At 26.7% G+C, this 24521-nt stretch overlaps 1 protein-coding gene across 2 annotated transcripts in view; it reads right to left on the reverse strand.

Annotated features, from left to right (window-relative positions):
• Nucleotides 1-24521, reverse strand: part of LOC100161903 (acetylcholine receptor subunit alpha-like) — a 60707-nt gene that overhangs the window by 13574 nt on the left and 22612 nt on the right. For both annotated transcript variants that reach the window (XM_008187942.3, XM_029486814.1), the window contains exons 3-6: nucleotides 22577-22716; nucleotides 11006-11050; nucleotides 9543-9652; nucleotides 9279-9459 (exon numbers count right to left, since the gene is read on the reverse strand). In XM_008187942.3, coding sequence (XP_008186164.1) covers nucleotides 9279-9459; nucleotides 9543-9652; nucleotides 11006-11050; nucleotides 22577-22716 — 476 coding nt within the window. The remainder of the gene's footprint in view (nucleotides 1-9278; nucleotides 9460-9542; nucleotides 9653-11005; nucleotides 11051-22576; nucleotides 22717-24521) is intronic.

Raw genomic sequence — 24521 nt, forward strand, 5'->3', positions numbered from 1 at the left:
AACTTTAAATGCTTATAAAAAAAAAACTGTGACTAAGGATTTTTAATATTTTTCAAATATCATTGTTACAATATTGTAGGAGCATTGTATTAAATTTTCAAGTATTTTTACTGAACACATTAAGTTTTATTGACATTCATAGAAAAAAAAACTAATACAATTGGAAACTGAAAATGTCCCTAAATAGTTCAAAATAAATCAAAATATTTTGAAAATTTTATCATTTATAGAAAATGAAAATATAAACAACCAGTGAAAATTTCACGTATATACGGTCATTTGTTTTAAAGTTACACCAAAAACCAAAATCAATTTTCTCGAAAACAGATTTTGCGTAAAAATTCCCGTTTTTCCTTAATTCTTCTTTTGTTTTTCACGGAGCTTTTGAAAATTACTGCAAACATTTTACTTTTGACCCCCCCCCCCCCAAAGTAGCAACTAGATTCACTTTCCTATCAGAAAAGGTACTGTTGAAGAAAATCCAAGTACTTTTACTGTCCTAAAAGGTGATGACAGACACAAAAAAAAAAATTTTAAAAAAAAATAAAAAAACACACATCATTGTAAAATCAATACATTCATCGTTCCACTCAGAATCTAAAAACGATTGTCGGTGCTATTACATCATATTAATTTATCATTATAATTGTTTTATATTATACACATACCTCTGTATTTATTAATTATAATTTAAATTACATTTTTTTAATTATTAGCTTAAGAAATTCTAATAATTTTACAATTTTAATGGTACCTATCTTTGTTTTTATGTGTTTTTAGATAATTCATTAATTTTTTTACTAAACCTTTATAGTCTTTTTTTTATGCCATAAATGTATTTTTTAAAGCATTTTAATATATTTTTCATGTATTTACTTTCAGTCCGTATAATAATAGCAAATAATATTTTGTGTGTTTGTGTGTGTCGAAAGGGGCTGAAAGGTTGTATGGTGAAACAGAAACACGAACAAGCGATTAATAAATTATCCGGCTGCGATATTGATAAGCCATGATTACCGTTCCAACGATAAGAAGACTTCCTCCGTCTTCGTTCGAGACAAACAGTATCAGTGTTCCACAATGGGATTTTTCCTGACAAAATTAACATTATTATTTATTCCCGGAAACGATAAATAAATGATAATAAAAAATTAACATAAAATGTTGGCAATTATCTATTATTAAATAACAGTTATTAAGCTATTTATTATAAAATGTTCGGTGGTTTATAGTAACAATATTTATAGAACAAACAAAAACAAAAATAATATAAATTACAGGCAAATATATTATTTGTATTACCTATATAGTGTCCCAATCATAATCATAATTTCTTTTTACGCTTATAACATAAATACAAGTGAGACCTAAGCACATTTTATCATACGAAAAATATTGCAACTTTTATTTTTCAGTGAATATATAATTTCTATGGCAAAATAAAGATTTAAAACCAATTAAAGTTATGAGAAGGTATTGAAACATTTGAAACATTTATTTTCTAGTTTTTTTTTTTTTTTCATACCTATATAATATCTATTATTTACTATTATTATTTGTAACGTGCAACGAAACAGTATTTACATAGCGACAACATTTTATGTGGCATTCTCTCGAACTGCATTTTATTTTTTCAGCTTCGCCAAGAATTATTATTATTATTATTATTATTATTATATAATAAAATGGTTAAATTACATTTTAAAATGGTTTAAGTCGACAAAGAGACGTAAAACCATTCTGTAATAGATACATTTTACACCTATATTGTTCTCGACCGTTTTAATACAACTCATTGTTTTTATCTATACATTTAAATTCATGTTCCCATTTTTCAGTACTACTACGCTGTTCTTGATTTTTGTTTTAGCGGTGCAAATGTGCACTACTTGTAAAAATTGTATCATTGTAAACTTTTTTTTTTACACACGGACACTTTTATTCTTCGAGTAAAGAACATTTTTATCATGTTATTTTGATGGCATTGCTTGAAAAAAATATGAATTTATATTATATACTTTATTTAGGAATATGAATAAAAAATTTGAAAAAAATATTAATATCAATGAGTGCATCAGCCTATACACTTTTATAGCCATGATAAATTGGTTACCATAAACTTTTTAAAACAATGATTAAACTTATCATTAAGTAATAATTTTTCTATCACAATATTGTTTAGATAAATTTTTTTTAATTTAAAGCATTCCAACGCCGATGCGATGATTTGCTGTATCTGTCTATCGACGCATACACGAGAGTACAAGACGATTACCATTAGAAAACATAAGAATTCACCTTGAAATCTTTACTTTATATTGATAAATTATATTAAGCACGCGTTACGATTTTAAAATTTAATACTTGAAAATAATAACAGATTTTGTTTTGTTCTGAAGTGTTCTATGTAATAAATTGATATCGACGAATTGAGGATAATCGTTTTTCGTATTTATTCACATACATATTATGTATCATTATTTATGACATGTATCTCCGGATAAAAACCGATTAAATACGACTTACAATAAAACATACAGGATTGTATTTTTCCAAGATTTCTCCATCTGTCTCAAAAACTATTGAACATATATATATATAAAAAAAATGACCATTCTGCGACCTCCTGCACTCGCCAATCGATACAAGAGCAATTCGAAACTTTAGGAACACTTTTACTATCCCAAAAAATGTCACTTAGAAAAATCACACAAATCGGTATGACATGCATCCCCGCTCTACTTTGGATATAAAATGTGTACTAAAAATAAAATTATAAAATTGTTCTTAAATTAAGACCACAACTAATCCCAAAACATGGAAAGTTTTGTTTTAATAAAAATGTGTTCTCTTTTAAATTTTAAAACCTTTGAACAAAAAAAAATCGATATTAAATTATCTATATTATACCTACCTATACGTCCTACGATGATATGTCTATATATTAATCTATACATTCTACAACCTATAGCTTAATATATTATATTTAGTTTATTACCAATTTTACCATTACACAAGATGGTAAAAACATCTACTTTTTATGCTAAACATTTTTTCATCTTGTTCTGAGATTAAATGTCATTTATTTTGGCCATCCATTTAAATTTTGAACAGTTGGCGTACCAGAAAAATTATTTTTAATAAATATAAATTGAATTGTAATATTTTAAATGTTTGTATAATTACTACTTGCCATCATTCATCATACCAATAATTTAAAAGAACTTATTGAATTATTTTCAAGATAATATTAATAAACTTATGCAATCATTTTTTGATTTTTTAAGTAATATATTATACAAAAATGATTACAGTGTTTACTAATTATTAACTAATTTAAATATGATAAATAGTTAGTTATTTCATGTTTGGAATATTCAAAAATGAAATCAAACAAATCTTCAAAACGTTTTATAACTCTATAAGCCTAAATGTATGTTTTCCGTCATTACATAATAATCGATTCTAAAGTAGAAAACTGCTAAATACGTGTAGTAGTAGTGGTAGCAGTGATGCTGCCTCGGCGGTGGTGAAAATTATATACGGATAAAAAAATGTAATCCTTTTTGGAGGAAACCCAAAGAAACGATGAAAAAAATAGGAGAAAAACAGGAGAGAAAACGATAACGAGAAAGTGTCCGATTTTGTTTATTTTTATCTGTTTTGAACGTATCGGATGTATAAAACTCACTACGTGCGTGTATACCTTGGTTGGAAGTGGGATTCAAAAGGATATCCTGTAGAAGGTGCTGTGGGGTAAATGAATAGTGCCGAGGGGTGAAACAAGACGGAAGGACAAACGGGGGAGAAACGGCCCTTTTATCGAACCGTTCGTTTTCTCTCTTTCTAGCATGGGCTGCGTTAAAATTTATAACCAAAATTATGGCAGCCTTTATAACAGCTAATACAAAGTATTCGCATAACCCTCGCCAAAATACATACTGTGTACGCTGTACCGTAAGGTCCTATATCGCATGGGAAATAATCCCAACCACAGTCCACAGGTAATAATTGGTATCAGTATATGAAAGTATTTTAGTATGAGGTTATACAATTATTCGATAATTTAATTATGCAATTACCAATAATACATCATTTAATCGTTAATAGTTAAGCAGGTACGTACTAATTAAATGTGCGGTAATAAATCGTATGAACAAAATATCGATAGCATAGGTATATTATAATGATTCATAATACAATGTTTTAACACTACTCTAATGAAAAAAATTCTACATATTAAAATTTTAAATAATATAATGATTAAAAGTTAAAAACTGTGAATTTCTTAGATCAGATTTTATTATAGACTCGTCGTTTCGCTAACATAATCATTTTATTCTAAATTTTAACACGACAATTATTACCATCGCATTAGAAAATCGTCAGTCTTGTAAGTTTATATTATTATACTTTTCCATTAAAAAATAATCAATATTATAGGTAAGTGTTGTTAAAAACGAGTGCACTTTTTTTCCTTATTATACATTATAATAATAAATTTTGCATAATATTAACATTGCGGCTCGGCTCTAACGGTAATCACAAACCGATAACCCGCGATATTAATGAGTAATTCGATAATACTATACTGATGGTATAATATAATTTATTAAGCATACCTACTACAGAAATATGGTATATCAGTGGTGTGGAGAAAGGGGTTTGAGAAGACATAGTCGCCTTTGAGTACCTTTTTTTGTTTGTGCGCACACCAGTAAAATATATAAGTGTGGTAGGATGACGGGTTTGATGTTAAAATGAAATAATAGATTCCGGCAATTTTTTTTTTGCTTACCACGCCACTGAAGGTAGCCGAAAAGCGAGAGTCAGCGACAATGACGAGAGAAAAACGCAAGAGAACATATTATTACACCTATTATAATATGACAGAACCGCTGCTATTTTATTACATCCATAATATTATTTTATTTTTAAAACATATTGTTTTTCTTTTCACTTTTCACGCTAGAAATATTGTACAAACGTGTAAATGAGTCAAAATGTTATTGAAATAAAATATATATACTAAGCAAAATTACTTCATGTTGTATGGAAATTATATATTATAATAATATATAAAATAAAAATAAAAATCTCCAAGACACATTTATAATTACTTTTATCTTTTATTTTTAGAATTTCAGTAGCTTAACTTTAAAATCGCTTCCCAATGTTTTCAAATAAGAAGATTAGTTTAATTTTGATTTTATTCCTCGTAACATATTATACAGATTACAGAGATTGTAAAACCTTGAACATTGTAAAAATATATTGCGTTGTATTTTATGCAGTTGTTGAGCCACAAAAATCTTATAAAGATATTACCCATAGAAAATGATATAAAAATTAAAAATGTTGTACCAAGAATGTTTTATAATATTAATAGCAAACATTTTTATGTCAACTAAAAAATTTAACATATATCACATAAAAGGATTTCAGTTTATTTACTTGGTGGCTCGCAGTATGAGTTGTAAACGAAGTATGCATTCTACGTGGCTACATATTAAAAATATACAATAGCAATATTCTCAACTAATGATGTCAAAGTTTTTTTAAAAAAAATAAATAAAATGGTTCATAATGTTAAACAAGACAATGCTTTTTAATAGCATAATTATTTAATGCTATCCGAATAAATAATCAAATAATTTTTAGGTATACGTACATAAGAAGCAAATTAAACTTTTGAAAAAAAATTCATTATTTTAATCAAACGCTGAATGTGATTAGTCTAAAACATGAAAATGAAATGTATTCAAATAAATACTATGGACTGTGTCTCGTACACACATTGAATTATTTTTTTATACGCTGGGTGTTGTAGGTACATACTAAAATAGAAGATTAAGCTTACACAATCGATTTGGACGTCAGTTGCACACCAAGTTTGAAAATTATCGGCTCACCATGAAAAGGAAAACCCTTCTGGGATTTAATTCGTATTGTAGCTTTTGTTTGAAAACACTAAAACATCCCCTTTGACTTATTGAACTTGTTAGTATAATATTAAGTTTTCTTTGGTCAAATATCCAAGCGACTAAGCCACACGAGCTGGAAAACGAAAAGAAAAGCAATAAAACTAAGTGCTTTTTCCTCGTTTCGAAGTAGACGAATAATATTTGGGCACCTTTCAATTTTTCCACACAAAAGTTTTATGAGAAATGTGTGTACATTACAGGGGATAGCAATAATAAGTGGGACAGATAACTCACGAATGGGAATTAAAACATTTTTGTATTCAACAGTTTCTTGGTTTGGTTTTCACATTTTTAGAGTTTTTTGTTTTAGTGGTTCTATTGAGTGTTAATCAGTATATTGTACTGATTCGAATCAATAACTCAACATAAGACCTGTAGTGATTTTAAGTGCTTTATATTATCAAATGGTACAAACCGATTAATCTTAAAGTATAATCATCCTATACTTATGTTGTAATAGTATTATATTCCTGCTTTTGGAGCACTTTTGCTTACGATTTTTTTATATTCAAACCGTTCGTCTTGATATAAATAATAATATGTACCTTGTTATAGACCAAGACCATAGTATGCAAATCATTTAATGAAATAATAGTAGGGAAGTACTTTTGAGAATATCGAACCATCATGCAGTTAAAGAAATAATATTACCTATATATTATTTTTAAGACAAATAAAATGCCTACATTTATCTTTATAAAATTGTCCGTAATAAATGTTAACAACACATAACTAATTTCAAACTACGCTGTGCATTAGTAGTTCAGAACATGCCATTAGCAAATTGTTGTCAACTTTAAATGACGTCGGAATTATGCAACAATGAAAGATTAATCTATAATAATAGATATGTTTAATGTTACTTTGAAAAAAAAATGTTTTTGATATTGTTTGGTAAATATATCAGGATAGAGTTTGGCTTGATTACTCAATTCTATTCAAACCTTCCTAAAGTTTAATTAGGTAGGCATTTAATATTTATTATATAATATTAAATTATAATTTTGTTTTTTTTATTAAAAATGTCAAAATAATGTGTATAATAATGTGGATAAATAATTATAAAATATATGACCGGTGTGCAGTTACCCATACATAATGGACTTAATGTTTATCTCAATTACGTTTATGTAATGTAATGTAGGTACGAACGTGCAAGTACACGGAAGTGGCTCGACTAGATTTGTGAGTTATGTAGCGCCATTAGTAAGGTGAAAATAGTTGGAATCAAAAAGATAAATGTACATAATATGAATTTATCACCAAAATACCACCAAAGCATGCTAATGAACCAAAGTTCCTCCACAAATTAATCGTACCCAATACAGTAAAATATTATCATAAGTACTAATATAATAATACTTGCAGTGTACCTACTAAATGAAAACAATATTAGTAGCTAGTAGGTACTATAGGTACCTATAGTATATTGTACATTGTAGATGGATATTGAAATAACTAATCTTAATCGGCATTAATGAAACTAAAAATGTTATTATTAATTTATGGAATAGTTATGGTTTAACTGTTAAAACCTAAACTGATTCTAAATGTTGAGTATTGGGCTGATTGTAATTAATCTGGTAAACGGACACTTTGTACTTTCTATTGTTTGAGTTGCATTCCGTGGACATTTTGTACGGTGAAAATAAATTGATGAAAATCGATCAGGGACAATATTGTAGATTAATTAATTTATCCTATACAAAGTGTCCCCGATCGAATCAAAACAAGGATCGGACGTTGCCCTTTAAAGTCATTAATTATTCGAAAAACTAACAATTATTTTAAAAAATATCATATTTTAAATGTTTTCGAATAACTCAAATTATATACTTTCTAAAAATAGTGTGCTATCCAGATACAATAATATTTAATTTGATTTTTTTCTTGTTTTATTATCTACATATTATTATTTACATTTTACGGTGTACTCGTACATACATTAATACGTTATACCTAAAAACCATTTACAGTTATAACTAATTAAGTAGCTCTTTACCTGAAGATCTACAAATCACTCAAAGTAAATTGGGAATTATAATTGTTATCACTGTTATCAGGTTTTACGAACAGTATAGTATTTATTTGTTCACAAATTAAAATATATTTTATAATGTTTGCTTTATTTAGATGACCACACAGTTTACAAGGATATCAATAAATTTTAGAAGAAACGATTAACCAATTTTATGTACGAAACAGTATGTATAACAATTATTAGAAATAATCACATATTATTATTATTATTATGTTCAGTATGCATTTTCAATATTCGTATAATATGGTGCCTACATAAATAATTCGTGTGGAAATCGTTGTGCTCTTAGTGATTGTGAAATAGTAAATTTGTAAGTTTCATTCGAATTATGTTTTATTGATTCATAGACGAGTGATTTAACCTTACAAACACGTGCCGTTGATATAGAACAGGGGTGGCCAGCGAGAAGAGACTCGTGAGCCACCAAATATATTAATAAAAATTGAAGAGCCAAGATGTAAAAAAAAAAAAAGGTCATATAATATATAATAATATGACCTTTTTTTTTTTTTTTACATCTTGGCTCTTACGTTAATCTAATATTACGTTAAGATGCGAGCCGCAAAAGTCTATGACGCGGTTTGGCCACCCCTGATATAGAACAAGAACTTTACGATCAAAACATCTGCGCTACGTAAGTAGGTAATTAACGAACTTTCCTCGTACCTCTTTACCGTCTTAACATTTTCAACACTGGTATTTGGAAGGGCTAAACTTTAGAGGCAATCAAGTTTTCCGGAAATTGCGTAAAACCGCACTATGCACCAACCCTTCATGGAGTAGATTGACGGCTATAAAAATAACTACATATTGTGAGGGGAAAATACCCGACACTTTTATTTTCCCGTGACCATCGTCCGATTGTATCACGTGACTTAAACGTTTTCCCAATTCAAAGAAATTTCAAACAAAATGGACGTCTTTAATAATTTAATTTACATATTAGGTAAAGTATATCACTGTTTATAGTTTAAAATATTGTACCATAAAAGTAGATAGGTACATATCTAGTGATTATTTCCAACATGATAATAATGGCCATGCACATATTGCGTACAATTTTAAGAGGCTACATAAAATAACGTTTTATTATTTATTTTACATAAAATCAAATGTAAGTAGAGCGCATTTTAATAATTTTTTAAATCACCAGGGGAAAACAATGTATTTATCTATTTGACTGTTTAGTGTTTCTTATTATCATTCGGTTACGGTGGTTAAAAAATATAATAACTAGGTACACGGTTTATTACCTGGAAACCATCGTAGGTCCACGAGCCAAATTTCATCACACACGTCTGTTCGTCAAACGGGAAAAATTCTACATCTATTTCACAGGAAGACTTGTAAATAGCTGGTGGTTTCCACTCAACCCGACCACTATAGTGAAGCATAGCCTTAGTGGCCAAAGTTACTTCGAAATTGCCGTCAGCACTTTGAACAAATATAACATGCATAGTTAATCATATAAACATAGTTTATGTGGTTTCTGTTAATATAGTTACAGAAACAATTACTTGTTATAAAGAACAATATCTGGCCTCCATACGTGTTCAGATGGTACGTGTAACCCTTCGACACCACCGTATTCCTCAGGATTCCACGTCAATTTATAGTCATACCAATACTTGAAAAATAAAATAAACATCAGGGAAGTATTAATAAAATTAATAAACATTATAAAGTGTGCCAAGTGCGTAGATACTGCATTATATATTTAATCCAATAAATTAACTTTTTTTTTTTAAGCAGTAAAAATGTTTGTACAAGTTTTCTCCGACCAGTTTTAACATACGCGTGTGAAACACTCGACCACTAAATGAGATGAGGACTTGCCTTGAAAGAAGAGTGCTAACAAGGATATTTGGACCTATTTTAGAAAATTAAGTATACAGAAGAAGAACTAATTGTGAAATAAAACAAATTGACCAAAACCCCGGAATCAGTGCGTACCTCATGAGTAAATGTATCGAGTTGATCGGCCATGTATGGAGGTCAAATGGGACTTTAAAGAAAGTTCTGGAAGTAAAGATCAATGGGAAAAGACGTAGGGGTCGCCCTGGACAACGCTGGGCAGACATGGCCAACGATAATCTAAACAAGTGCGCACAGGGAGTATCAATAGAAGACAGCTTGGATTGAGATAGACGAGGTACGTACTAGAGGTAGCCGAAGTCCTTCAAGGACCGTAAAAGCTCAACAAGAATAAGAAAAAGAAACATTTTTATACAAGACCTGTGGTATAATTTGTGCATTGGTCAGTGGTCATTGGGCTCTATATGAACTGGTATAGTTTAATTTTAATTTACCTATAAAAAAAAAAATACAATGTAAATTGTGTATGATTTATAAATAGTTTACTGAGAAGACGATATATTATGATGTGAGATTGACCTTGACGTGTCATTACTCATTATAAAATAATGATATGTATAAACTTCATCGAAGTAAACATTATTAATGTAGCGGCGGATATTGTAAAATTAGTAAATTTAAATTTACGTCAAACTTATAACTTTATAAGAAACACGTCTAGAACAGGGATTATATGGTCCTCGAGAGCTGGTATATTTAAATTTAAAAGCAATGATAAATCATTGTACTCCAAAAACGGTTTTGAGCAAAGCATGGTTTAATATAGAGTTCATAAAAAGATTTTAAAATGTCAAGTGCTCATAAAAATAACTCACAAGTAGACTTTCCGAATATAGGTATTGAATATATAAGTTTATAAATATACGACACTGCAAGAAACCTTGTATTCAAATGTAGTTAAGTCATATTTACCAAAGACTTTAAGTTCTAAAATGTTTTAGTTATCTCAAAAAATGTATTAAAAGAATACTGATTGTATAAAAGCATTAAATTCAGGATCTAAAATATAATAATAATGTAATTTAATTTTCTAGTTTTATCTAATGATTTTTTTTTTAAATTTATTTGCTGGATAATATAATACTATGAGTTATTTCATCCTCACCTGTTCCACCCATAAGTTCGTCGTCATAATTTGGTTTTTTAGATTCTGTAACAGAAAGGTAAATAATATATTAAATTAATACACAAAAAGTGCTGGCTAAGACTCTAAGTGTTATTCGTGTTTCAGAAACATTTAAATATTGTAGACTAAACACAAATATTAACGATTTTGTTCAAACAAAACTTAAAGTAACTGTATTTAAAACATGATTTATATTACTATATATTTTGTATAAAACCAAAAAAAAAAAATAAAAATTACTTAACAATTACTTAATTAATTATTAAAACAAAATAATTATAATTGTAATGTTTTATGATAATATATTAAACGAATCGCTGTCAAAAATGTAGTTATGTAATACCTATATTGTGTTTATGATTTATATTTATTATAACGATCGTACTATGTTCGTACTATATTTTATGATATGGCGGTCACTCTTAAAATATTTTAGAAAGTCTTACAGAATTCACTCAAAACAAAACCCTCGGTTAACTGTTTACTTAACTTTGCAAATTGCGATGCAATTCGAATCTATACTGAGTTAACAATACACTTTTATAATGTTATGTGTATGTATTTTTTAATATATAACTGAGAATATTGTCATTAGCAGTTAAAAAATAGCTATAATATCTTTCTTTATTGTATTTTATATTAAATATACATTTTCAATGGTTTCAGATAAAATATAAAAAAATTGCAAAAAATCAGTAATTTTTTATTTAACCGCGTCATTATACCATAACATCCTAACGAACAATAATAATTGTCTAAAGCATTAACAATCCTAATATTCTTATCGTAATTTGGAATAATTTATTTTTTAAAGATATTTGAGATTTTGTCATTTTCCGCTATATCGCGTGTCACTTGACAGTCATTTCTTTGTCAGGTATATTACATGTAACTATACTTAGCGTGTTGTTATAATGCGTATATAATGTGTGTAAATATATAAATGAAAATATCGATTACGTGGCCCATTGTCGACTTATCTTCGTCACGGCCAACAGCATGTGCAGTTTCCTTTCAAGGAAAAATCGAAAGTACAAGGAAGTCTTTTTTTATTTTTTCAACAGGAACTGCTTACATAATGTAATCATGATGTCAGAATATGAGATGTCTTCTAAAATGAAACTTGAAGAGCAACTTAAATTGTATTTAAAAGCTATTACTACCACGTATCTGTTACCATATAGGTATAACAACATAATAATACCCATGCCTATAGGGTAGGTAAATAGTGTCAGTCACATTGTATAACTTTATTTATAGCAGAATAATATTTGATGCAATGTACACAATATTTTTTAAACAAAATATTTAGTTATAAACTTGTGACTTGTGACTTTTCAACAGTTTTTATTCCACGAAATTATAAAAATAATATACCCACTAAATGTATGAACCATTTATCAAAAATTATAGAAAACGATAGCCTAACATGATAATCGTGTCGCACTCGTCTCGCTTTGTCTAACTCTGAGCACGATAATAATGATGTGTTGTGATATTGAATTTGTATGCAAACAATGTATCATAATCTCATTCGAAAAACGATTCCAAACGGAGCTCGGCTCTTACAGTCGGTTAACATTTTTTAGCCTTTGTAGTTCATTTCATACGTTAATAAAAGCTACTAAGAAATATTCAAGAATATCCTAATCAGAGTAGGTACCCATAATATTTGCTTTTCGACCTTTGTAACATGTGCTACAATAGCCTAAAACATATATTCTTCCCAAAAAGTTATTCACAGAAAAATATAATTATAAAAACAATTAAAACCCATTAATATATTATAATATTGAATATTCATCGTTATGGTAGATTAATTAGAATCAAAATTTGCAAAAATAAAAAATGTAACGACTATGTATATTGTATTGTGCTATAGTATTTGAGAATCCAGTATAATATAACAAGACACATAATACCATTTTTAAACTTAATTAAACTATTTGTTTAATTATGTTCAGGACTAAAACAAATATGATGAACGTACACGCTGAATTTAAATTTTAATTAAATTTTAAATTATTTAAAAATTGTATATTTATAATCAATTATAAATAATTTAATCATTAAAATAATAATACTACGTGAAAAATGGTATTTATATTACATTATAATTTTTTACTCAAATTTCAACCGTGATTTATATTATATCTAGATATTCCGATGATGTCATAATTAAGGTTGTAAAAAAAATTTGCAAGTGGTGTTCCCAGGCGGTCACCCATCCGGGGGCGTATATCAATTGCGCCGAAATCACCTTTTTACCTGTAAAAAATCTATCGATTGCGCCGCGTATCAACTCCGCCGAACTTTTTTACATATTGATTCCGCCGGCTATCGACTACTCCGAACTTTTTTACATATTGATTCCGCCGGTTATCAATTACGCCGAACTCTTAAAAGGCTTATGTTTGCTAATATATAGCAAACATTTTTGACGATTATATAAATAAAAAATTGATAGATTCACCTATATAAAACTAGCATCAAATCATTATTTTAAAAATTGACCATATTGTATATTTTTATTACTTTAATTTTTATTTTTTTACCATACCATGCGACATGTACAATACCTATATATTTTAATTATTATTAATAATAATTAAGTATTTAAAAATATGACGATCTTACTTCATTTTGTAAAACTAGATATACTAAATATATAAGTTATATTATTTTAGGATTTTAATACTATATTATTATCCGTTATGGACGACAATGTTTGAATTGTTTTCCGAAATGTTTTTATTTAAATAAAACTTACTTTATAGTTTATACTATTATGGCATACTAAGTGTACCCTAACCTATACTGTTAATTTAAAAAAAAATTCTGTATAATATGATACTTTGGGTTATTGTTTAATAAACAGTCGGCGGAATCGATAATTGGCGGCATCAATATAAATAAATAACCGACGGAATCGATAGTCGGCGGAATCAATATAAACAAATATTCGGCGGAATCGATAACCGACGGAATTGATATTAAAACGGCGGAGTCGATAAAACCCCCCATCCGGGAACAATTAACGATAAACGCAGCTTAACACCAGTACCAGTTGGCAACCGCGGTGTGTCCACTCCACTGCGCCATTCACCAATGCAAGTTTAAGTCACTATAAAAATTAAGAAAAATACAAATTCACAAATATATTTTAAAGTTCACAGACAAAATGTTATTACAGTTATAAAATAAAATTTTAGTGCGTAAAGTTTATCGAAATATAAATATTAAGACCAAAGACATTTTAGATTCTGAGCGGAGCGAGGAAGCTATTGGTTTTACAATGGTGTTTGTTATTTTTTTTTTTTTTTTATATCCTGTATACAAAATTTCTTCCAGAAGGAGTGTTTCGATTTCAACATATTGTACCTTATGTTTTAGCAAATTGGATCAAGATGGTACTTTAGAGAGGTCATTTTTCGATTTTTTCAATAGTTATTTAATGCCACGGGAAAAACCACCAAAAAATTACGGAAAAACGCTAAAAATGGGATTTTAATTTCTAACGCTTTGTTTATCACCATAAAAACGAGTAAAAAATTATAATATTATAATATTAATTCAACTTACAGGATAAAATAAATAATAACAATATAAAATATCCAGACTGACCAACCGTCTCCGCTCAGAATCGTTTTTCTTATGCAATGATATTATATCATTGAATTCAAGTCTAATACAATCCATTATACAATGACCAACTTGTAATCTACTGTACAGCAGAGTGACATCCATTTTTTTTTGTTTGATTTAATAATATTGCATATGTTTCATTTTATTTTAAAACTAGTAATAGTTTTAAAATGTAAATGTAATAGTATATTACATAATAGTGTTTAACCAATATTTACTAATCCTGCTTCTTTCCAAACAATAAACGAGCTGTAGGAAAGGATTTGTTTAATCCAAAACAAATAATATAGATATTCATTCTGTGACGTATTAATTATTAATTTTTATATAAAATAATATTATATTATTGCATATTACAGTAAATATTCTATATTAACGTTTTTATAGTTAGGACACTTAATTGCTTGGGAGTGGCATGCCTGGACCCAAAATATTTAGGTAAAATTAGCTTAAAAAATGTTTAGTTAATATTAAAATATACACACTTTACCTATATAATATTTTAGTAATTTTTTAATCGTTTAATGAAACCATTTTATGAACTATTTTATTACAGCTATATTACAATCATCAACATTTGTCAACAATCGACAAAACATTGTCAGTTAACTTCCACAATCTGTAAACGTCGATTTTCGTACAATTTTTGAATATTTTAGCACTGATTAAGTATGTTTTAAATCATCGTAATTATTGAACTGTTTTACGCAATATCAAGAAAAAGCAATAACAAAATATTGAACGGGTACTAAACGCAAAAAAAAAACAAAATTCCAATAATGCTAATGTAGAAGAAGTTTATAATATTAGTGATTATTAGGTAGTGTCACTAAAATTTAAATTTAAATATCCCCTTGAATAATAAATTATTAAATATATCCAGTAGCATAAATAATACATTCTTAAATAATTCAACCAGACTTGTAATATATTAAATTATTTATCAAAAACATTTATTATCTAGATATCTAGTGATTTTGAAAATAATTTGAAATGTTGATAATATTTTTTTGATGAGTAGTACAACACTATATACGAACATTTTACTAGTTATTTTTTAGTTTCTTTGCCATTCGAAATATTAATTATTAGAATTTTACAAATTACGATATAGGTCATACAAAATAAATAGGTACAATACCATGAAAAGATATTTAAAATTTTAAAAATTGAAATATATAACAAGTACATAATATGATAATAAATACCTAGTTAATAATTAATAAATGCATTTATTTAATATTATATTATAAATAAAAATAAAATATTGTTTAAAAAAATCATTTATGTTGCCAAAAATGTATACGACATTAATTATTAGTAATGTATCTATTTTTAAGTCATATCATATAGTTTGTAAAATTCTAATATTTTATATTTTTAATAGCAAAAAACTAAAAAAGGAAACAGCAAGAAAACATTTTTAACCATACCTTTGGTCTGGATCATAGACACTCCTTTCACCTAAATCTGTTAAAATAGGAAGGAACATTTTAGTATAGTAGTACATACCTACTAAAAACTATTAAGAACCCAAAAACTAGTGTAATACCTACAATAATTCGGATCCCAACTAGTGTAGTACCTGCGATTAGCTCCCAATACATAATATTATGTTTTTTCTAATACAAAAATGTGCACCTGAAAACGTTTTATATTCATAAAACATATAATTTATAACTTTGTACACATTCCTCTCAGACACCTCTTCATTTTAGAACTTAATTTAATTTACGGTAATACTACAATATAAATTGTAAAATAATTGTTACTAACAATAATTTTCTTTGAAATTATGTCAAACCAAATAAATAAATAAATATGTTATGAGTTTTTGATGTCTTTGTTTCAAGAAAAGTTATGCTTCTGTCAAAGGATCCAATAAATATAATATTCTCTTTTAAATAATTAAGTGAATTGAGTTCCAAATTGGAAGAAACAAATACTACCTAGTCACCAAATCCTGAAAATAATATCTTGATAATTAAATTGCAATATTTTTATGCTCTTATGTGTTTTTATGGTTGTAAGTTTTAAATGTAAGCATATAACTTCAAAAATTCTATTTTTATCGAGATTTATTAAGGCAAATAAGCTGTACAAAGTAAGCAAAGTTTTTTTTTTAATCGAAGTTCCTTCATTTAATTGATTTACAAACTACAGTCCAATACTGTCCAATGTAAATTCCTGTCAACAAAACAATAGGCATCTTCTTAGTTAGCTAAATAAAAATTATTGAGTTAATATAAATTAGTTTTAATATATTTTAAGGTAAATCATAAATGAATGAAATAATTATTTTTAATGATAATTAATCTTGGTTTATATTTTTAGTATCAATGTACCTAACTTAAATTGGGGATTCCCAAACTTATTTTATTCACGACACATTATTATCTCAGCTACTCCAAGTCGTGACACAGTTTCGATAAACATTAATTAGTACTTTTCAATAACAAGTACAGTAAAGTACAAAATTGCGATAATAACGGACGCGATCAAACGGACATTTAACTACTTACACTAAAATAATGAAACGCAAATTTGTAATTTTTCTTATACGCCTGACCCTTATTTTTTCTCTCTAAATATTTATATCTTAGACTTTGGAGTCGTAATATATTATATTATAGTAAGTATTTTAAATGTTTTTTTTCATTACCTAGTTTAAATATTTACTATATGTTTAGGTATGTCCCAAATAAAGATCAAATTTTTAAGCACACATTTTGGGAAATACTCAGGTAGTGAAATATCGTATCTAATAACTAGAAAGAAGTTCAAAACTTCATTTCCTCATAGATAATAAATACCTAGCTATTAATTCATTAATCGATTGATATTTTTCATTAAATTGTTGATGAAACTCTATGTTAACTGTTTAAAATTGAAACATTTATCATCTTATATTTTTAAAAATATTTATTTTATCTACTAAAAATAAATTCATTTTTTAATCTCTGCGAGAAGCGAGGAAAATATTTTTTTTAAATTGTTCTAGTGATTATCAACATTGTTAAATAATAATTTATTATTTGCTGTTATACATTCTTATCAGAGATTATAAGAACGTAATGGTTTTATACTGTCGATAGTTTGGTTTTTACTTTTTGTTTATAAATATTTAAACAGTAGTAGATATATTGAACGTTATCGAGTTTTGTCAAAACTTTGTCGTATGTGATGCGATTGGTATTTGATAACTTATATTATTTAATTCACTGTAAAAGTGATTAACTAAGTCCAAAATATAGTTTCATAAAAATGCAGTCCAGTTAAACGTTTTAAGAAGATATCGTACCCGCCCTGTTGTCTTCGTCTTACTAACGCATAATATAACAAAATGTACATCCAGTAGTTCCAATTTTGTATTGTTAAATATTATTAAATATTATAGTAAATGGACCTATTATCAAACTTAAATGTAAGGACATTATCTGTGTCTTTCCGTTTGTTTTTACAAAAATTTAAATTTTAAGTGAATTATGAGCATTTTAAAACATTATTATTTTAACAATGGATGAATATTGATTAATTTAGGAGACAAATTAATATAGGTAGGGATTTTTTTTTGTCATATTAATTTAATTTTTACAATGTGCATAAAATATTTTTACAATACGCACAATAGATGGAAGGTTGGTTGGCTTGATTGAAGAAACTATTCAACAATAGTACTCCATGGCGTGGGTAGCAGTGGTTAGTCCACTAATCGACTTGTAAGTTACGGCACCAGCTACGCTTTAAACTTCGGCCAAGGTCACCTGGAATTCTTCGGGAAGAGAGGTTTTGAATGAGGGTTTCAGTGATTTGTTATTTTAAGGTGGAAGTATTTATATAGAGTTTTAGCAACGTTTTTGACCCTTGGAATAAGAAGGTCCCCGTGAAGACTATATATAAGGTTTATAAAAAAGGAGCTTTGGTTATCTGCCAGAGGCATTTGGATTGAAATGCTTGGATTCTGTATATATTTGAGTCTTTGGCTGATCCCCAGAGTTAAATTCCGTAGGACCAGATAGGTTTGAGGAGTAGCTTGTAGATATGAATTATATTATGCAGTGTGACATGTTTGAACGAAAGGAGGAGGCGAATCTGTCTTTGACGATTGTTTAGCGCTTGTCGTTTGTTGCGTATGTTGGCAGCCCATATGAGACGGGCGACGGCGATCTAGGTATTATAGGGTAGGAAAATTTAAATACAAAATATCCGCTTGAAAACTATTTTATATAGGAACTTCTCGATAGGTGCCTTTTTTGAGTGAGTTTATGAACTTGTGCAAAATAAAAAAACAACAACACAAATTAACCACTAATGATAATATTAATCGTAAGAGATTTTAAATGGACCTACTGATATCAATCACCACCTATAGTAACACGCATGTATTGCATTATTTTATAATATTTTAGCATAATATACCTATATTATGTTATATTACCTAGATACTGGGTACTTGATTAAAACATTTCTGGTATTTCATCAAAATTATAGCGTTGTATAAAATATGGATTGCATATTTGCATGTACCTACCTATATTATGTTACCGACAAAGCGGGAGACCACTAAATAAAGCTAGGTTTTACCAGTGAATGCTTGGATTTAATCGTACTCAGTAAATGTTGAAAAACATAATTTGATTCGGGCTTTTACAGAAAACATTGTAGACAACCTAGCATGTACAAATAATGACAGTAAATGCTGTTTGATCAATAACAGAAAATTTATAATAATATGGTTATCAAAAAATAAAAGCCAAGTCATGTATTCAATTATAGGTACTTTTATTACTAACATAATTATAATTAAACATTACTAAGACAAATCGCCCATATTTATTAGACTTATTTCTTGTTAAATATAAATAATAATAATAATTTAAGAAAATGTAATATTTTTATATCCCAAAGTAGAATACTATTTTGATACCTACTACCTACATGGTATATTTGATTTACGGCACTTGTATGTTTTGGTCTCTACATTTTTTTCTACCAACCATATACCTTAAAAATCCCTGCCCACCTATCAATGAAAGTTTAGCAACTGCTTGACGTATGCTTTTTGTTGTTTTTGAATTTGTAACATACGATATGGAAATACATTTTTCTTCACATAAGTAAATTGGTTTCTCAGTTTCAAATATAACATATTTGACACATTTTTATACAAAGTTTATAGAATTATTTTTTTTTATCATAACAAAATCGATTACGCACCATGTAGATTTCTCCTTTTTTCCATTTTATTGCTATAATTTCCAAGATTATAACTAGAAAATGTACTTAGAAAAACCAATTACATACCAGCTAGATTCTACAATTTACTATTAATCTTTTGGTGTATGTTCGTAAGACTATTGGAGCACTACTTATTTATGTTGATAAATATATATGAAATAATAACAAACAATACTAACTAAAGAAATAAACTTTTACACAAACTAAAATAAAAAATGTTATCATTGTAAAACTAATATACCTACATTATTAATTTTTGCTTATCTCTCATAACATAATTATCTACCTAGTTAGTAATTAAATCAATTCCTTTGAAAGTTTTAAATCAGCTACTATAATATATTCTACTATAATTTAGCTTGTTGTTATACTTTGTGCTGTCAACTGTTTCACATTTTTAAAAAATCTTGCTGTTATATATAATGTCTCTTTTGTAGTGCATCATTCTTTCTTTATCTTTAAAGACTTATGATGTACTTAAGTATAGAATTGCTTAGAAATTATTACTATATACAAATTGCTATTAAATTTATTTTAAGCCCTTTAAAAAGCTTAAATATGTTTAGTTTATTATTAAATCTAAATTATATCTCACAACTTACAATAAATAAATAAAAATGTTTTTTTAGTAATTATCTATTTTTATTAAGTTCTATAAATTCGTTTATGTTCAAGCCATTATTATAATATTTCACTCCATCTTTTCCTGTCAAATAAATCATAGTTTACTATTGTAGTCCAAAATACAATTTTCATTCTTCTTCTGTCTCCTTTATTGATGCTGTATTTCTAATAAATTGTTATATACTTATTTTAATGCTATAGTTTTATTATCTATATATTCTTCTAAACATATATTTTTGTGCCTTGGTTTTTTTAATGGTAAAAATAAAATAAGCCGTCGTATGATTTATTTTTTTATCAACTGAAAATTTGTTTCTATAATTTTACTTTTTTTTTATTTTGTTGTGATCTGAGATATCACATTATTTGTTTTTATAACTTCTAAACATCTTTCATTTTATAACATTTTTAGATACTACAGAAAAATATTATATTATATTCAGATAAATAATTGTGATTAGTCGCAATCATATAAATTATATATTAAAATTAATAATAATAATATAATAATATACATTAGGTATTTAGGTATATGTCTATTTAATATTTCTATTTTATTTTTCTTCCTTAATTTGTATTTAATATTAATTGTAAAATTAGATTATAATACATATGTAATTTATTTTATTATAGTTATATTTATTTCATTCTAATTTTTCGAGTAATTTAAGTTCTAAGGTTCTTGATCAATTATTTTGTTTGTGCCTTTTTTTTTTATTTTACGATTATACAACATGGAAATATTTGGTTATTTCATTTATTAGTTTTTAACTGTATTAAAATACAAAAACAACTTATGTTTCTTCAAACTCCGTACTAATATATAATTACAAATGCGATGTTATAATTTCAAATGTTTATTATTTAAGTTTTTTTTAATTATTTCTTACAAAGTATAATAACAAAGATATTATGATGTACCTAGCTTATTTTTAACTTGAAGAGAATTTCCTTAAGTCTGTAATTTTATATTTTATGTTATTTTGCATATTTTTTAATTGGTACCTATAGTATTAACAATCGCATTGGAATTTTACAGTTCTAAATTATTTCCTCAAATCGTATTGATATTTTTATATTTTATTTTATTTGATGAACCAATTGTTATATACTAATGTGTTTTATAAACAGCTAGGGCTCATAAAATATGATCTTATGAAATATTTCAATGTTTTATTTTACACATTTTGGTATGATTAGATGCACCACTTACTCATGAGTCATGATAAATTAATATCTAATAAAAACCAATTTTCAGAAAACTAAAGATAATTATGTATAAACTATAACTATTGATACATACGCCTTAAAACATATTATTATAGAATATACAAAATGTTTTATCAAAATCAGACTTAAAGTCTATAACATAATCATTTGATAAATTGAATAAAAACGAAATATACTGTTCATAAATAAAATGTACCTACATAACACTTATTACATATTATATACATACTGAATTATAGAAAAAAAATCAGCACAGAACCCATGTGAAACAATTACTTACATTTATATAGCTACCTGTTTTTATACTCTTATTTTCTCAAACCTAGATATAGGTTTTTTTTGGAAATGTTTGAACTCCCCCAAAAAACCACAATTGAATATATTTATATTTCACACTTTTATACTTCTATACTATGTGTAATAAAATTATCCTGCCATTTTCCCAAGCCCAATATAAATGATTATATTATAGGTATACCTATTATCAAAATTAGTTTCAAAATAATATGTAAAAAGTTTAAGTTTTTAGCTTTTATAACATTAATATTATACCTATGACTCATCCGTATATTTCAGTATACCTACTTAGTACTTTCTTAACAATTGATTAATTTAATCTAAATTCACATCTCAAGAATATTGAAAAATTGAATCAAATACTTTGAATACTTTAAAAATTATTATACTATGATTATAAAGATTAATGGTCTAGTTATAATTGAACTAGGTATACCTATCATTGAAAATATAATATATTACAATTTTAACTTTAAATTATTATATTAATGATTTCTTATTTTTATCATTACTTACAATGTCGATGAGCTGTGATAGTTTGAGCTTAATCCGTACTGGTAGCGGATCAGTGTTGTTGAGCACAGGCCTTACGAGTTTGTTGTAATTTGATAAAAGGTCGTCGTAAAGCCTTTTCGCGTCCGGATTCATTGAACATCCTAAGACAATAATAAATTAATGTTTGAAAGTTAAAACCAATATTACAACAAATATTGCATAACATTCTATTGAACCACCACTGAATTAAACAGTCGAAAAATAAAATGATTATTCGAGAATATTCACGCTTGCCCCATAAGAAAAAAACATTTATTAAGCTACCAACATTTAAAAATACTAAACTAAACCTACTTTTTAAATTCAATATAAGATAGATAAAAGCTTAGCATGCGATGCTGCTTTATTTAACACGTAACAGAAAACCAATTTATATTTCATATGAGTACCTTATGCAGTAGTCGAGTATATACTATTCGTCGTACATAATAATATGCTGTTTTTAATATTACAATTTTTATTCATCGTTAGTGATTACGATTCTACAAACGACTTCAATGACTTAATAATAAACTTGTATAAAAGGAAAAAATAATATGCAGAGAATTGTATTTTATAAGTTACAACGGTGATAATACTATTATCATAATAGTACATTCAATAAAAAAAGGTGGGTAAGTGGATTTGGTTCTGCTGTACAGTAGGTTACAAGTGGGTCACTATATAATAGATGGTATTAAATTTTAATTCAATGATATAATATCATTGTATAAGAAAAACGATTCTGAGCGGAGACGGGATGTCAGTCTAGGTATAAGACATAATATTATATTATAGTCTATAGTATTTAAAAAAAATTTACCTATAATAGGTAGTATATTAGGTACCTATAATAAATTCCAAATTAATCATATCATAATATCTATTAGGTACTTATAACGCGTTATACATCAACAAAAAACCGTGGTACTATCATAGATATATAATAGTATACTTTAGAAGTTTCAAGTATACCCAAAAATAATATTATACAATCACAACAAAATAACTAAAATAGTTATTCTAGGTTTTTAATATGTAATTTCGTCCAAATTTGTACTTAAAATGACTATGAAAATAAACTGTGTAAATGTATTTTTTAGATTTTTCGGTAACAGAATTAATTATTTACGTGGAATCTTGTTTTAAATTTTCAATTCTTAGATACAAAAGTTGAACATTTTATACATTTTTAACTACAAAATAATTATTCAAATTAAAATTTGATAAATTTTGTCAAAATTCGATCTTTAAATGCTTGTAAAAAAAATTGTGTCTATGTATTTTTAATATTTTTCAACTGATATTATAACAATATATTAGGAGCTTTGTATTACATTTTTTACTTTTTGGCCCAACAGACAAAACTTTATTGATATTTATAGAAAAATAACTAAAAAAATTGAAAACTGAAAATGTCCGTAAACAACTCAAAGAGTCAAAATATTTTAAAAATTGTATGGTGTATAGGAAATGCTAATATAAACATTCCGTAAAATTTTCATGTATCTGCAGTTATTCGTTTTTGAATTACAACAAAATAAGGAAATCGGTACATGAGAAATCGAGTGAATATCCAATTTTGTAAAAATTTGAATTTCAAACGATCATAAAATTTAATTTGACTTTCTTATAGATATTTTTTGTTTGATAAAGGTAGATAATTTTAAAAGGAATCTTGTATTACATTTTAAAATCTTAGATTTAAAAAAGAAAAATTTTTATGAATTCTTAACTCAAAAATAATTTTGCTAATTTTCGTGATTTTTCCATATTTTGTCAATTTTTGAACTTTTAAATGCTTTATAAAAAAAAATCTGTGACTAAGGATTTTTAATATTTTTCATCTGGCTTTTGAAACAATATACTAGAAGCCTTTTAATTAAATTTTCAAGCTTTTTTTTAATCAACAAATAAAAATTTTTAT

Source organism: Acyrthosiphon pisum, chromosome A1, assembly GCF_005508785.2.
Source record: "Acyrthosiphon pisum isolate AL4f chromosome A1, pea_aphid_22Mar2018_4r6ur, whole genome shotgun sequence".
In the NCBI taxonomy this organism is placed as follows: Eukaryota; Metazoa; Arthropoda; class Insecta; order Hemiptera; family Aphididae; genus Acyrthosiphon; species Acyrthosiphon pisum.